This window comes from Oryx dammah, unplaced genomic scaffold (assembly GCF_014754425.2).
Source record: "Oryx dammah isolate SB20612 unplaced genomic scaffold, SCBI_Odam_1.1 HiC_scaffold_23, whole genome shotgun sequence".
Classification (NCBI taxonomy): domain Eukaryota; kingdom Metazoa; phylum Chordata; class Mammalia; order Artiodactyla; family Bovidae; genus Oryx; species Oryx dammah.
The window spans coordinates 57,978,464-57,994,875 of record NW_024070207.1 but is presented as its reverse complement, the minus strand read 5'-3'; the positions used below and the strand labels follow the sequence as shown (position 1 = coordinate 57,994,875).

The 16,412-nt window shown below is 42.9% G+C and overlaps 1 protein-coding gene across 1 annotated transcript in view; it reads right to left on the bottom strand.

Moving 5' to 3' along the window:
* TKTL1 (transketolase like 1) overlaps positions 1 to 16,360 on the bottom strand; it is a 28,162-nt gene extending 11,802 nt beyond the window's left edge. The window contains exons 1-7 of the mRNA XM_040265492.1: positions 16,170 to 16,360; positions 11,541 to 11,658; positions 7,136 to 7,233; positions 5,669 to 5,860; positions 5,461 to 5,588; positions 4,058 to 4,251; positions 33 to 197 (exon numbers count right to left, since the gene is read on the bottom strand). Of these exons, the coding sequence (XP_040121426.1) occupies positions 33 to 197; positions 4,058 to 4,251; positions 5,461 to 5,588; positions 5,669 to 5,860; positions 7,136 to 7,233; positions 11,541 to 11,658; positions 16,170 to 16,303 (1,029 nt within the window). The 5' untranslated portion in view covers positions 16,304 to 16,360. The remainder of the gene's footprint in view (positions 1 to 32; positions 198 to 4,057; positions 4,252 to 5,460; positions 5,589 to 5,668; positions 5,861 to 7,135; positions 7,234 to 11,540; positions 11,659 to 16,169) is intronic.
* Between the last annotated feature and the right edge of the window lie 52 nt (positions 16,361 to 16,412).

Here is a 16,412-nt window from a genome sequence, read left to right as displayed (position 1 = left end):
AGATGACTCAAAGTGATGTTCCGCACACGTACCATGTTTTGCTCAGCAATAAAACACTCAATGAAGCGCTCAGGGTGTTCTCTCTTGAATATGTCAGAGAAGGTAGAGTTCTTGGTGTCACCATCCAGCACAATAACTCTGTCATTTGCAAGGCCCAGCTTGGCCAGAGCCAAACCACATGCTTTCCGAGTAGCTATCTGAAAGTCAACAGGAGAGTTTCTTAGAATGCATTTAAGGGGAAGGTGAAATTTGGTAGAATTATGAATTGTCATCCTCCTTAATGAAGAAAGCAAATTTGTAATTCACCAATAATAAAAAAGGACTGCTGGGACTTCCCTGGTGGTCAAGTGGTTAAAACTCTGTGCTCCCAATGCAGGGGCACAGGTTCAAGCCCTGATGGGAACTAAGATCCCACATGCCACACATGCGACCAAAAGGGAAAAAAATCCAAAACAGGACTGCTAGCCAATCTTACATCCATACTTTGCTCACTTGGGTATCAATTTCCCAAAAATAAATTTATTCTTGTCTCATTCTTATAGTTGATTAAAAACTTAAAATTTCCCAACATGCAAATGCCTCTATGACTTATTTTAATTATAAAGCTGGTAACAGGGGCTTCCCTGGTGGTCCAGTGGTTGAGAATCTGCCCTGCAATGCAGGGGACACTGGCTCAATCCCTGCTCCCAGGAGATTCCACAGCTGTGCAACAACTGAGCCCATGCACTACTACTGAAGCCCACGTGCCCAAGAGGAGCCCATGCTCTGCAACTAGAGAAGTCACAGTGTGAGAAGCCGCACAACACAGCTAGAGAGTATCCCTGCTCTCCACAAGTAGAGAAAGGCCATGTGTAACGAAGATACAGCACAGACAAAAATAAGTATTTTTTAAAAATGATAATACTCACTGTAAATATTAAAATGGAGAACTTTGGAATCATTATACAAATAATAAATAATTCCATTAGCATACTGTATGAGACTGGACTGAACCCATGGATTAATCTGTGGGAAAACTGATGTCTTTACTACATTTTTTCTATTAAAAACCCCCAGATTTGATATTCCCTAAGAGTTAAAACATAGAATTACAATTATGACCCAGCAACTCTACTCCTAGGTAAATACCCAAGAGAAAAATACAAATACACAAAAAGCTGTACACTAATGTTCATTGCAGCATTATTCACAATAGCCAAAAGGTAGAAATAACCCAAATATGCAGCAACAGATGAATGGATAAATAGCAGACTCATAAAGTTTACATATTAGATGATCTCATTTATATGAAATGTCTGGAATAGGCAAATCCATAGACACAGAAAGTAAATTAGAAGTTACTAGGGGCTGGATGGGAATGGAGAGGAATGTTTGTGAATACAGCGTTTCTCTATGGGATGACTGAAATGCTTTAAGATTCAGTGTGGTAATAGTTGCACAACTCTGTCATATGCTAAAAACCATTGGATTGTACACTTCAAATGGGTATATTGTAGAGAAAATTTTATCTCAATAAAGCTGTTATCAAAAAAAATAAGGTTTGCCTCTTCATTTATCTTTGTTCATTCATCTAAACACTCTTAAAAATATTTTTTTAAAACAGGCAATTCACATAGATGAGTACAAAAGTCAAGTTATGAAAGGATATTGAATGAAGAGGCCATCTTCCTCCTGCTCTCCCAGTTCCTCTCTCCAGAGGTAAGGGAAATGATAGGGTTGTGAAGTATCCTTTTGAGAATGGTCTACTCACAGAGCATCTCATGCATACAAGGCATGTGAGCTTTCAAAGCTATAGTTTCATAAGTACCTTAATATAGACCATATGCATTTATTTTTAGTTATTTTACTTTTATTGCTATTGTAAAAAGGAATAATCTCTCAATTGTATTAATATGAGAAAACAATCAATCCTTATATATTAGTTTAGCTACAAGCTCTCTTTCTAGACTCTTATTTCTAACATATTTTCTTATTTCTTTTCTTACTCATTCTGATTTCGATTCTCTTTTGAGTTTTCCAGACATACAACTCTACCACCTGCAAATAGGCTTGCCTTCTCATTGTTAGGATCGAGTCTTTTATTGTGAATGACCACAATTTCTCCTCTCTTAATACTGGTGAATGATTTGCATTACTAATTTGAATTTCACTGATTCTGATACTTCTTTTAAGGCACTAAAGAAGTTGAGGCTGGTGAATGTCTTATTTCAGTTCCATTAGTTCAGTTCAGTCACTCAGTTGTGTCCAACTCTTTGCAATGTCTTATTTAGAATTTTTAAATCAATATTTCTAAGTGAGGCTGGCCTGTAGTTTCTTCCTTTGGGCTAGCTTTATAACATTTTGGCTTCATAAATGACCTTCTCCATATTCAAGAAGGTTTGAAATAGCAGAGGAATTAATCTATCCCTTGAAGGTTAAAATTAAGTCACTCTTTTAAGTAACTGAGCCTGGCACTTTGGAGGTATAATTCCTAAACAGTTTTCTCAAATTTTCCTAATGGCTGTTGATCTCAAGTGTTTTTTAAAATTTTTATTTTTGGCCACACTGTGCAGCATGCAGCATCTTAGTTCCCTGACAAGGAATCAAATCCACGCTCCCTGCATTGGGAGCATGGTCTTAACCACTGGATAGCCAGGGAAGTCCCTGACCTACTTAAGCATTTTGTCTATCTTTACTTAACTTTGGTATTTTATGTACTCGGTATTTTATGTACTCCTTAAGAAGGTCCATTTTTTAAATAGGTTTTCAAACCAATTAGCATAGTTTTCTCAAAATTCTCTGAATGTTCTCTCGATTTGTGTTTCTCTCCTCTAGTGACTAATTTTATTCATTTATAGTTTTCATCTCTTTAAGTAGACTAGATAATGGCTTGTCTACTTTTTTTTTAATTAATTAATTTTTTATTTTACTTTACAATTCTGTATTGGTTTTGCCATACATTGACATGAATCCACCACGGGTGTACATGTGTTCCCAAACATGATCCCCCCTCCCACCCCCCTGTCTACTGTTTAATAGTAATTCAGACAGCCAACTCCTAGATTTGTGTATTAATGTGACTTCTTGTTCTTTAATTTACTAACTTTTTAATCAACTGGCCTGTGTCCTTAATTTCTCCGATTAATAAAATAATACACTTCAAACAAAAAGTTCCAATAATCTCACATACTTTCTAGACATAAACACTTCACCATAATCAATGCTAGAATCAACATTCATTCTATTCTGTACACTTGCACGGGTATTTCTGTAGGATAAATACCTGTGAGTTGCACTTCTACTTTGAAGGGTATGAACAGTTGGTGTTAACACATATTACCAAAGTACCTTCTGTTAATATGTGCTTTTTATTAATAGCTTTCTTCTGCTTTTAAATTTGCTTTCTAATTTCTCAAAGTCCATTTATTATTATTCCATATTACCAGGCTAAGAAAACATAAGTAACACTCAAAATGTCCCCAAATAAATAAGGAAAACAAACAAGGGTCAGAAAAATTTCCTTCCTCCCAGGCTCACCACCTTGTTTCCTTAGGTTGTGAAGAGCCTGCCTATTTTGGATCTGCTGTAATATACCAGAAGGCAGGAGACAAAAATCATGATAAAAACAGAAAGGGTTAATCAGGGTTTCATGCCTAATTTGTTTCCTTTTTGAAGAAGTGGCCTTTGGTGAACTGGTGCTCTTTCTTGTGTAAACCATGGATTAAGCCCACAACATCAATCCAGCTAGGTCCCTGTCCTTCAAGTTTACATAGAATCATGGAGATTCATGCACAATGGTCTGCCAGATTACAGATTGAATTTAGGAAGCAAGCAAAAGCTGCATAGCACTGGATGCAAATAAGTAGTGACTGACTGGTAAGAAAGTTCAGACCCGAGTTAAGTTTGAAATCAAAGAATAAATATCAAAATAGTTAAAAAAACAAGGTAAATCCATCTTTGTTGCTTATAACCTTTAGCTAAATGTCACACCACCTAAGAATTGGTTCATTTGGGGGAAATCAGAGTAAACAAGAGTCCTCTGTATTTAGCAAAAGCAGAGAAAAAACAGTTTGCCTACCATATCACTGACTTCATAATCAGGTGGAGATGTCATTTCTATATCTGAGATGTTGATTTGAGGCGAGTCTTCAACAGGGGCTTTTGGTTCGAGACTCTTGTTGGTCTCTATCTGGGTCTCAATTAGTTTGATAATTGCATCTGCTCTTTCTTTTGACATTGGCTTTCCATGCCAATTTTCTGCATCTTCAACACCTGTAACCCAATGGATCAAAGACATTTATTCTGTAACTCACGAGCCCCTGTTCAGTCATCTGAAAGACATTTGGAAGGGAAAGATGTCAGCCACAGAGTAAAAACCTGGCACAGGGGGCCTGACATGGTACTGCGGTGGCAGGAGACAGCCTGGACAAAGGCTGAGAGGCTCTTAAGGGGGCCGCTGGCCAATGTGCTGGTGAATGGAGGGAACGGTGAGGGAGACAAGCCTGGAGACAGGCAGGGAGGATCCTGTGGGTACAAAGAATTTGAGTTTTGCCCAAAGCAAGATGGGAAACTCCTGAAGGGTTTGGAAGTGGGGGAGGTAACTGATCAGATCCTTGTTGTAGAAAGATCACCAAGGCAGGCATATGGGGATTGGCTTGAAGAGTCTGAAGTGAGGGAGAGAAGACCAGGCTTGGGCAAGAGAGGTGGAGAGGAGTGAACAGACTTGAGACATACGTTAGGAGCAGAATCAATTAGAATGGATGACAAAGTGGGTGTGTGTGTGGGGGGAGGTACATAAAGGAGAGGTGGAGGCAAAGAAATACCCAGGTTTCTTACAGAAGCAAATTGGGCAAGTTGTCATTTATTGAACTGAGTGTACCAGAAGACTATTTTGAAGAGAAATCAGAGAATAGTTTTCTTCTAAAATGTTAATATTAAGAACACACCAGAAATCACTTCTACTGCAACTATTTACACTGGAGATGAACAACTTTAGGTGTTCACTTTGAAATCTGCAAGAAGTTACGACTTTCAACCCCCCTCCTCCCCTGACCGTCAGTTCCACAGCTGCCTTTCCAAGAAGGACCACTTTACTAGTGGCCTGTGTGTCCTCCCAGGTGGCGTGGGCACAGGCCATCGCATGCATGTGCATACATTCCTGTTTACGTATCTGCTCACACACCCTCTCTCACTCTGCATGCCCCGTCGAGATGGTTCCCTGCTGGTCTGATAACTGATAGACTATCCTCCCAGCTGCTCCCTGGTGCTCACTTGCTGGGCGTCTGGGTTTCCCCTCCCCAGCCCTGACCAGATCTGCTATTTACAAGCATCAAGGAGAGTGAGAGCATCTGGCACATGTCAGAAGCGTAATCACTGTACATGAAGTCAGCTGTCTGTCTGCTCAGTGAGCCTCAGCCTCCTTCCGCCTCATGTGCTGTGCAGGGGCTGACAACCCTAAGCATAAAAGCAACACTTCCTTACTTGGAATGCCCCGGCCCTTGAAGGTCTTGGCAACCACAGCTGTGGGCTTGTTCTTCATTTGAGCTGCCTGCCAGAACACCTGGCACAGTGCCACCACATCACGGCCATCCACCACCAAAGTATTCCACCTGTCAACAGAAGTAGCAGCCAGGTTACAAGGCGAAGGGGGAAGGAGCAGAAAGAAGGTGACACCAAATAGGACAATTACCCAAAGGCTTCGCAGCGCTTCTGACAGACATCTATGGAGTGCTCGAGAGGCAAAGTGGTGCTGTGGGTCAGGCGATTCACATCAAAGATGGCCACAAGATTGTCCAGACTGTAGTAGGATGCAAAGGCCAGGGCCTCCCAGACGGAGCCTTCCGAGGACTCACCATCTCCCACGAGGCAGAACACTCGGTAGCTGGGGCAAGTCAAGAGAGGTTAGGACCCTGCCTGGGGATCCTCTGAGCCATTCGAACAAGTACATTCCACAAAGAGAAACGGAAGAAGAGAATGAAGCAGGTGCTTCAGATCAGCAGGTTCCTATGAGACAATTTCCCTTGTCAAAGCTGCCCAAACTCAACAGCTGAGGAATCGCAGCTTTAAAAGCTTGGGCTTCATGAGATGGGCTGCACGTTTGGCTAGTTCTCTCATTCTAGCTGCAAACACTATTTCTAGGTTCTTCTTCCACTTCTCTGGGTCCAATAAACAAAAGAGGATGGAGAGAAGGCCCTTAAACACCCAAACATTCACATATACAGTTTCTTGGTAAGCTTCTCTTTAAAGCTCATCTACCTTCTATTTCTGATCCTACAAATTTATTTACAATAACCATAACAATCAAAACATTCTACTTCAGGAGCATATGTTGTTGTAAATATTAAACTCCTCCTCAGCAGAAACATGAAATGTTTATACCAATAGAATATAATGCAGACCCCAGGCTGTAAGTGAACTTTTAAAAAAGTTATTAACCACACAACAGGGTCTAATGGAGGCAAAAAGGAGAGATGAAAAAGGTCAACAGTCTTATGGGACATGGAGCAGGACAACTGTCCCAGCAGTGGAGAAAGCACACTATGGAGTGTATGTTCTAGTCCCACCGTTCCCCCAGGGCACCTGAGTCTGTGGCCCCTCAGTCCCACGTTCCAGCCCAGGTGGCCCCTCTGGAAGCATTTTATTGTGCTTTCTCCACTGCTGGCGCAGAAAAATGCTGTAAGTGAAATTTTTAAAGAGCGACTTACCACACAACAAGGACACGCCACTTTGCTGCTCTATATCAGCAGCACCCAGACACACACCCTTATAATAAAGGCATGAATCTGTCTTTTGGAAGGTGGAACCATTCCAAAAAGAGACCTTTTATTATTAACATATAGGGGTCCCAAATGGAAAGGCGAACACACCATCTGTTCACTCTATAGTGAAGCTCACTGAGAGATGGGGAACAGGAAGATATCTATCTTGGTAAAGACTTGAATCCTAACAAACTAGTTTCTATACTGCAGGCAGCACTTAGAACCCAACCAGAGATGCCAGAACAGTTTCCTGAAATATGATTTCTTTTTACTGCTTGAATACTTGGTGACCTGAACTTTTAAATCACTGTATTCCCAAACTAATAAATGATAAACAAAGCCAAAGTGCCAGAGGTGGGGTAGTTGGAGAGTTAAATGGTTTCTGAGTAGTGTCTTACCTGGCCTTGTCAAAGTACTTGCCAGTATACGCCATCCCACACGCAGCCCCCAGTCCTTGTCCCAGCCATCCAGTTGCCACATCAACAAACGCGAGTCTCTGCAGGAGAAGGGACCAAATGAACCTAGGTTAGGTGCACCTGCAGGGCACGAGTATCAGACCAACTTCCTAGGATCAGGCACCAAACAAAGGTTACTCTTCACAGCAGCCCCTCCCACCCTGCAAGGGAACTACTCTTCCCCACACTCACACATACCCCAAGTCTCAGATCACACTCACACGTACCCCAAGTCTCAGATCAACATTACAAAGACAAGGAAATCACAGGGAATCTATGCTGCTGGTGAGGGCGACTGCAGCTCTGACAACATAGAAGAGGGCATCTTCTCCACACGGCAGCCTAAGCAGAGCCCAAGAGCAAACCAGAAAAAAGACATCTAAACATGAGCCTTGCCATTTTCGCAAGGCCTTTCATCTAGCTATATACAAACCAGATGTTCAATGTTTTTGAAGAACATGGGCTCTTAAACAGGAATCAGAAACACTGAAGACTTCTATTTCCCTGGTTTGTAAAACTCAAGTCAACTGAGATTTGGGAAGGGGTTATGTAAAAGGTCATGCTAGGAATAAATCCCTTTCCACCACCACTCCACTGTTTCCCTCCACCCTGCTTGTACACACAGGCTGTCATTGTCCCATGGAGAGAAGGTGCTGTCAAAGGTCTGCTGCACTGAGGCCCCACTCCCAAGCTTCTAAAGAGACACCAAACTTAGTGCTTCCACTGCTACCATCTCAGCCTGTCCACAGACCTCTCTCTCCTCTGTCACTGCAGTGGCCTCCCCACTTCCCTCCACAGTCAATTCTCAACACAGCCACCAGGCGGAGCATGTTAAAACCTAAGCCCGCTCCTCAATCGCTGTGGAGAACTGTCCAAGGTCTTGCTATCTAATGTCAAGCAAAGCTCAGGCTCTTGCAGTGACCCCCATCACCTCCCACTCTCTCCCCCACTGCCCCAGGTACCTGGTGTCCTGGCTGTCTTCTGAAGGCACCAGGCACACACCTGACTCAGGGTTTCAGCACTTGTGCCTTCCTCTACCCCCAGAGTGCCCAGTGCTTATGCCTAAGTAGGGGCAGAGCTCACTCCTTTCAACTCTTGGCTCAAATGTCGAAACTAAGACCTTCCTGGACCATCTCTTTCACCTAGTACTTCCTGCCCCTCCACTTCCTTTGGATTTAGGATTCTTGGCCCCTCTGGCATGCTAGCTATTTCTGGGTTAGTTTCTTCTCTGTCCCCTCCCTCCATTCAGATGTCAGCTTCATTCAAGCAGAGACTGGTTAGTGTTGTCACTACAGGATGGCTGAATGGTACTTGTGAGTTCTCGAATCCCTTTCCTGTCTTGATCCACCCTATGGTTCTCCTCCTCCTGGGGGTCCTGACCTTCCTCCATGTGCTTCGTGCCCTCACTCTTTTTCTGTTTTGCACCTCTAGCTCTGACAACTGTCCCATGAAATCTCCCACCTTTCTAACTCTGCCTTCTCCTCCACAGCTCCTAGTTTACTCCTGTAACAAGCTCTGGCTCCCAGGTGCCTTGCATGCCCTTGGACCAAGCCTGGGCTCTATGCTCAGACCAATTCCACTTCCCCCAGGTTTAATGTGGCAATTAAGTAAGACCACCCCCATAAGGCTTTGCTTTCTGGGTATGATGGTGATAAAATCCCCCTCAGGCAGCAAGAGACTGTAGGATTGATTGAAGAGACTGGCGGGGCATCAGCACAACGTCTGCTGTGGTGGAAGCACCCTTCCCATGGGTTCCCTTTTCTTTTCCAAGAATTCCTAAACTGTGTGGGGACACACAACTGAGGCAGCCCAAGGCCAAGAATAAAGATGCACTCAGTGTGCCAAGGGCACTCAGAAAAGAAAGTCTTCTCTTCCAGGTAGCATTTCTCATCTTTGATCTGACACAAAGCACACTTCAAGAACAAGTTTACAAACAGGCTTTTTGGTTACTTCCCAGGCCTGCTTCACTGAAGAAAACAAAAGAGTTTGTGAAACAAAAACTAAGGCCGTGGTGGTGGATGGAGGGATCATGAGCACCATGAGGGCTCCAAGGGAATCCAAGCACTTCAGTCAGCACTATGGCCAGGCCTTAGCAGGTGGCCTCCATCTGTAGTTGTCTGCATAGACACTTGTGCCCTGGGAGCATGGATTATGAAGATCCTGGCTTAGCTCAGATGGTAAAGAATCTTGGCCTCTAGCAAGTCCATTTACTCTATTCCCGATCAGAGCTGAGATGGACTATGCCCGAGTGTTTTCCCTTTTCTTCTGACTTTATCTGCTGCATAAATCTGACAAACACACAAATTTTGGTAGCTAAGCGGTGTCCAGCCTGCGATTGCATGCCAGAAAGTCACTCTATACTTCTAAAGCTAATGACTCTGATTATATGACAGCAGCGGTTATGAGATAATATAGGCATTTTGGGGGGGGCCATGCTGTCCTGCTTGCAGCTAACTCCTGGACTAGGGATCGAACCTGCACCCCTGGCAGTGGAAACACTGAATCTTAACCACTGGACTGCAGGGAATTCCCACATCTCTCTCTCTCTGTTTGGCTGCGTCCCATGGCATAGGGTATCCTACTTCCCCAACCAGGGATCAAACTTGAGTCCCGTGCAGTGGAAGCACAGAGTATCACCCACTGGACCACCAGGGAAGTCCCTCTTTCCTTTTTTTTAAAACTAGAGCTCTAGGGACTTCCCTAGGAGAAGGTGATGGCACCCCACTCCAGTACTCTTGCCTGGAAAATCCCATGGACGGAGGAGCCTGGTGGGCTGCAGTCCATGGGGTCGCTAAGAGTCAGACACGACTGAGTGACTTCACTTTCACTTTTCACTTTCATGCGTTGGAGAAGGAAATGGCAACTCACTCCAGTATTCTTGCCTGGAGAATCTCAGGGATGGGGGAGCCTGGTGGGCTGCCGTCTATGGGGTCGCACAGAGTCGGACACGACTGAAGCAACTAACTTAACTTAGGGACTTCCCTGGTGGTCGAGTAGTTGAGACTCTACGCTTCCACTGCTGGGGGTGTGGGTTAAATCCCTGGTCAGGAAAGTAAGATTCTGAATGCTGCAGCCATTCCCCAACTCCACCCAAAACCAATAAACAAAAAACCCCAAAACCAAACTAGAGCTCTAAACAGTCATACTTTATAAATCTATAGCTATTCACTTTTTATAATGAAGAAAATCTAAACTTACAGAAATGTTGTAAAAAGAACACAATGAAGTTCCCCATATTCTTTACCTAGATTTTATTAGCTATTACTAATTGCACTTGTCTGCTTTATCTCTCTTCCTCTACACACATCTTTTATTCATCCTTGGGCAAACCTCACTTGAGATTACATTTTAGACACCAAGACAAGGGTCATTAACTACAGCTCCAGGTTCTCTGCCCGTACTCTGCCTTCTCTTTACTTTCCACTGCCTAGATCTGGGGTTTCTATTTGCACATGATGTTCTACCAGTTAAGTTCTGAATGCTTTGCTCAGAACACAGCAAACCTTCAGATAGCATCAAAAGAGCTGCTTATTCTCCTAGGTCGATCTTGTTTTTAACATTCCTTTTCTTTCCTGTCCTCCAATGTCATGAGGTACCTGGTTACCATATCTAGACTCATGAGAAACTCCCTACTGGTGATCTGCAGAAAAATGGAAGAGAAAGCTGACTGATCGGAGTGGGATGTACCTCCAAATCAAGCTCAATGTTGCCCTCCTCTACCCAGGTGGCACAGGATGGGAGCAGCATAACTCTGGGTAGGGGGGTCTTAGTGCCAGATGGGTTAAGATGAAGTACCAAAGGAAAACAGGGGCTGCCAGTTGCTGCAAGTCATCTTTCCCACTATGCAGTTTTTGCTAGAACACCTTTTAGATCTTTATGAGTTGCCATGGTCTGAATGTTTGTGCCCCTCCTTCCAAATCTCTTATGTTGAAAATCTGAACCTGAAGGTGATGGTATAAGGAGGTGGGGGTCTTTGGGGAGTGATTAGGTCATGAGGGCAGAATACTCAGGAGTGGGGTCAGTGCCCTTATAAAAAGGGAAACCGTTTCTCCTTCCACCGTACGATACAATGAGAAGTCTGTAACTGGAAAGATGGCCCTCACAAGAACACAACCATGTTAGTGCCTTGATCTTAGACTTCTGGCCTCCAGAACTGTGAGAAATAAATTTCTATTGTTTACAAGCCACCTAGTCTCTGATGTTTTGTTACACCAACCTAAACAAATGAAGACATGAAGCAAAGAGGGAAGAACCAAACGATAAACAGAGGCCATCTCAGGCCTTGTTGACATATAATGGCTTTTAAAATGAGCATCTGAACTGGCCCTAGGTTCCTGTGCCAGCTTACCTTGGAGAGGACGAAACGGTCATTGTCTGGGTTCTTCGGGTCCGTTAGTTTATACCTCATGACGTGGAAGAACAGCACAGACATGATCTCAGCAGCACTGCTGCATGATGTAGGGTGGCTGGAAGACATGGCACGGGTCATTTCTCACAGGCAAGTGACTCACCACGGACACACACAGTGCACAAGGAGGCCTTTCAACACATGGTCTCCTCAAACCAAAAGCAGCAGTCATTTCTTCCAGCCCCAGAAGAATCCAGTCAAAGGAAAGGGATGCTAAGGCACTTAGTGCCCCCCTTAAGCTCACAGCTTTTAAGAATGCTTTAAGGCCTAGTAATCTCACAAATCCTCTCCCTGAAGAGAGCAACGCCTCATAGACTAGCCTCCTCCTATCAGTGGAGCACTGACATACTTGGAGAAGTTCACCTGATGACTCTGTAAATATCTGAGTGTTATTTCACTTGAATTCATTTGTGGTATCATTAATCGGAAATTCCACGAAGCAGAAATAAACCCACGCCTATGTGGTCAACTAACTTTTGACAAGGGAGCCAAGAATACTCAATGAAGAAAAAACAACTCTCTTCAACAAACAGTAAGGGAAAAACCAGATATTCACGTGTAAAAACATGAAACTGGATCTCTATCTTATACCACTCACAAAAATTAACTTGAAATGGATTAAGACTTAAATGTTTAACACTGGAAACCATAAAAATCCTAGAAGAAAACACAGGCACTAAGCACCTTGACCTGAGTCTTGGTGAGGATTTTTTGAATCTGACACTAAAAGTAAAAGCAAAAAAAAAGCAAAGAAAACAATAAAATGACAACAAACATAAACCAAGTGGGACTGAATCAAATTCTTGATGGCAAAGGAAACCATCAACAAAATGCAAAGGCAACCTACTGAATGGGAGAAAAGTATTTGCAAATCACATATCTGATAAGGTGTTTACATACAAAATATATAAAAAACTCACACAATTTCATAACAAAACAACAAAAAATCTATTAAAAATGGGCAATGGATCTGAATAGGCATTTTCCCAGAGTAGACAGCCAGCCAATAGACACATGAAAAGGTACTCAATATTACTGATCATCAGGGAAATTGCAAGTCAAAATCACAATGAGATATCCCCTCACACCCATAAGAATGGCTATCATCAAAAAGCTGAATTAACAAATGCTAGCAAGGATGTGGATAAAAGGGAATTCTGTGCACTGTCAGTGGGAATGTAAACCAGAGCAGCCACTATAGAAAACAATAAGATCTTAAAAAACAAACAATAAAACAACCTACCTTATGACCCAGCAATTCAACTACTGGGAATGTATCTGAAGGAAATGAAAACACTATGTGAAAGAGATATCTATACCCCTACGTTCACAGCAGCATTATTTCTAGTAGCCAAGCCATGGAAACAACCTAAGTGTCCACTGATAGATGAATGGGGGATTTCCCTGGTTAGGAAACTACGATCCCACATGCTGAGCCACCAAAACTAACTAAATAAAATATAGTATTTCTTTTAAAAAGATGAATGGATAAAGGAGATATGGTACATATATATGATGTAATATATAATTCACTCATAAAAAGGAAATTCTGTCATTTATGACAACATAGATGGACCCTGAGAACATTATTCTAACTGAAATAACTCAAAGAAAAACAAATACCGTATTATCCCACTTATATGTAGACTCTAAAAACAACAAAACCCACACCAAACATCCAAACTCATAGAAGATCATAGGATTTGTGGTTACCAGAGGTGGGGGTTGGGGGGGGGCTGGAATTGGATAAAGTTGTCAAAAGCTATGAACTTCCAGATATGGGAAGTAAAACACAACTAAATGACTGTAGTTAACACTGCTGTATGATACACACTTGAAAGTTGTTAAAAGAGTAGATCCTAAGAGTTTTCATTACAGGGAAAAAACATTTTTCTTTTCCGTTACTTTATATCTATGAGATGGTGGATGGTAAATAAACTTGTTGTGGTCATCATTTTACAATATATTTAAGTCAAATTATTATGCTGATATATTAATGCTGTGTGCTCAATTGTTTAGTTGCTAGGTCGTGTCCCACTCTGAGTGACCCCATGGACTATAGTCTGCCAGGCTCCTCTGTCCATGGGATTTCCTAGGCAAGAATAAATACTCAGTGGTTGCTATTTCCTTCTCCAGGGATCAAACCCTCATCTCCTGCATTGGCAGGCATATTCTTTACTGCTGAGCCACCAGGGTAGCCCCATGTGCTCAATTATATCCCAGTAACACTGAGGAAGAAAATTTAAAAAAACCCCAGTGAATAAAATGCATTCTACTACCTAAAGTGAATTTCCTTTAGGAAGTAAATGGCCAGACTGAGAAGTTTCTCATGGTGGAGTAACTTGAGGCCCTTACAGAATGAAGCAACTCTTGCTCTTAAAAAGCAGCTTTCATGGGCGTCCAGGCAGGCACTCTAGAGCCCTGCCATGCCCCAAAAGTCAGAAGAGTAAGATTTTAAGTGCAGCTCATGTGTATTACTAATCTTCCCTTTCAAATTTCACAATACAGAAAATGGAGAGTTAAACCTCTTGGTTCTGCAAGTATCCCCTAAGTGGATGCTCCTGTTAGAGATCTCTTGAGAAAATGTAAACCATTATTAATTTAGAAGGTGAAGGGAACAAAATGTAAGTTTAAAAAAAAAGAACCATGCACATCTCCATGACAGGGTGAAGTCAGAAGTCACTAATAGAAGGAAAATGGTAAAGCTTACACATTTGTGGTAATTAGGCAACACACTCTTAAAATAACTTTACATGCAGTATAATCTGTAAAAATATTGAATCACTGTATTGTACACCTGACATTAATATTGCAAGTCAACTATAATTCAATTTTAAAAGAAAACAACAAAAATCCTCCACAGTGTACTTAAATGAATAGGTCAACTATAATTCAATTTAAATAAAAAAAAAAAAACAAAAATCCTCCAGTGTACTTAAATGAATAGGTCAAAGAAGAAATTGCAAGAAAAGCTGATAAACCTTTAGAGACAAATGAAATGCACATTATACCAAATTTGTGGGATGTGGCAAAAGCAGTGATGAGAGAAGTTTATAGCTATAAATGCTTGCATTAAAGAAGAACTATCGAACTATCTCTGGGAATCCCCTGGCAGTGCAGTCGTTGGAACTCGGCACTTTCACCACCCTGGGCCCTGGTTCGATCCCCAGTCCGGCAACTAAGATCCTGCAAGCTGCATGGTGAGGCCGATAAATAGATAAATAAAAAGTCTCTCAAAGGGGGGAAAAAAAAAAACTAAATAAACAAACCTAAATGTACAGCGAAAGAAAGTGAGCTCGCTCAGTCCTATCCAACTTTTTGTGACCCCATGGACTGTAGCCCGCCAGGCTCCTCCATCCCTGGGATTTTCCAGTCAAGAATATTGGAGTGGGAGGCCATTTCCTTCTCCAGAGGATCCTCCGGACCCAGGGATCTAACCTGGGTCTCGTGCACTGCAGGCAGGCTCTTTACTGTCGGAGTCACCAGGGGAAGGCCTTAAGTTCACAACTTACTAAAAAACGCAGAACTAAAATGGAAAAAGTAATAAAATATTAGAGCAGAAACAAATAGAGTAGGAAAACAATGTAGAAAATGAACCAAAACAGAAGTTGGTTCTTTGAATAGATTAAAAAAATTAAGAAACCTGTAACTAGAGTAAATGAAAAAGAAAATTACTAAATGTACTAAATGAGATTCGAAATTACTAATTTCATGTCAGGAATGAAAGTAAGGCTATAACCACCAATTCAACAGACATAAAAAGGACTATAAAGTACTGCAAACAATTGTATGGCAATAAATCGTTTAACCTAGAAGAAATTTCTAGAAACAAAATCGAAGACGACTGAATCACAAAGAGAAAATCTGAATAAATCTACAATACGGAAGTTGTATCAGTAGTGGAAAAGCTCCATGACAAAGAAAAACTTTGAACCTGATGGCCTCACTGCTGAATCCTCAATCCTCTTCCAACTCTTCCAGGAAAACAAAAACAAAAACAAAAAAACCCTGAAGAGAACACGTTGAAACTCACTTTGGACCAGAATAGCCCTTATACCGATGCTAAAGGCAGACAAATACCTTCCAAGAAAACCAACTGCCAGTATCTCTTATGAATGCTGACGGAAACATCTTCAACAAAATACCAGCAGAAGCAACAGTTCCCCCTTTGCTCAGATTCTTACTTCCCCATCACTTTCTTTTAAGCTTTATTTCTCCGAACTCCACCTACTGGGTTCGAGGCCTTCGCGACGAGGACAACTCTTCACACAAACAGCGCCAGGCCGCTCCCGCTCCCAGGCTAGCCACCCGGGCCACGCGCTCCACCCGCCACGTCCGGGCTCTTCTCGTTAACCTGAGAGACTGGAGGCCCCGGGCCGCCACTGTCGGCTGGCCACGGACCCGAGAGGGGTGGCTGCCGAAGCATATGGCAGCCAATTCCGGAGAGCGTGAAATGGGGCCTCCACAACCGAGCCCTCCCCGCGCCCCGACAGCTCCCTCAACTCTCTCCACAGGCGTCCCAGCAGGGCAAGCCGCTCAACGACCAGAGCTTCGACGAGGACGCCTTACCCAGAGCTCGAGGCGCAGGTGGCCCTGATGGAATGGATGCGCAGGCGATTGGCCATGTCCCGCAGAATCTGCAAAGTCTTCGCGTCAGGTTTGGCTTCGTCCGCCATCGCGGCGCTCGCCTCAGCGTCGGCCATAGCTGCGAACAAGCCCACGTCTGAGGAGCAAATGCAGCAGAGTGTGCTGCGCGGCGTACAAACGCGCCGCTCCCTCCGCGCGCCGCTCCCTCCGCGCGCCGCTCCCTCC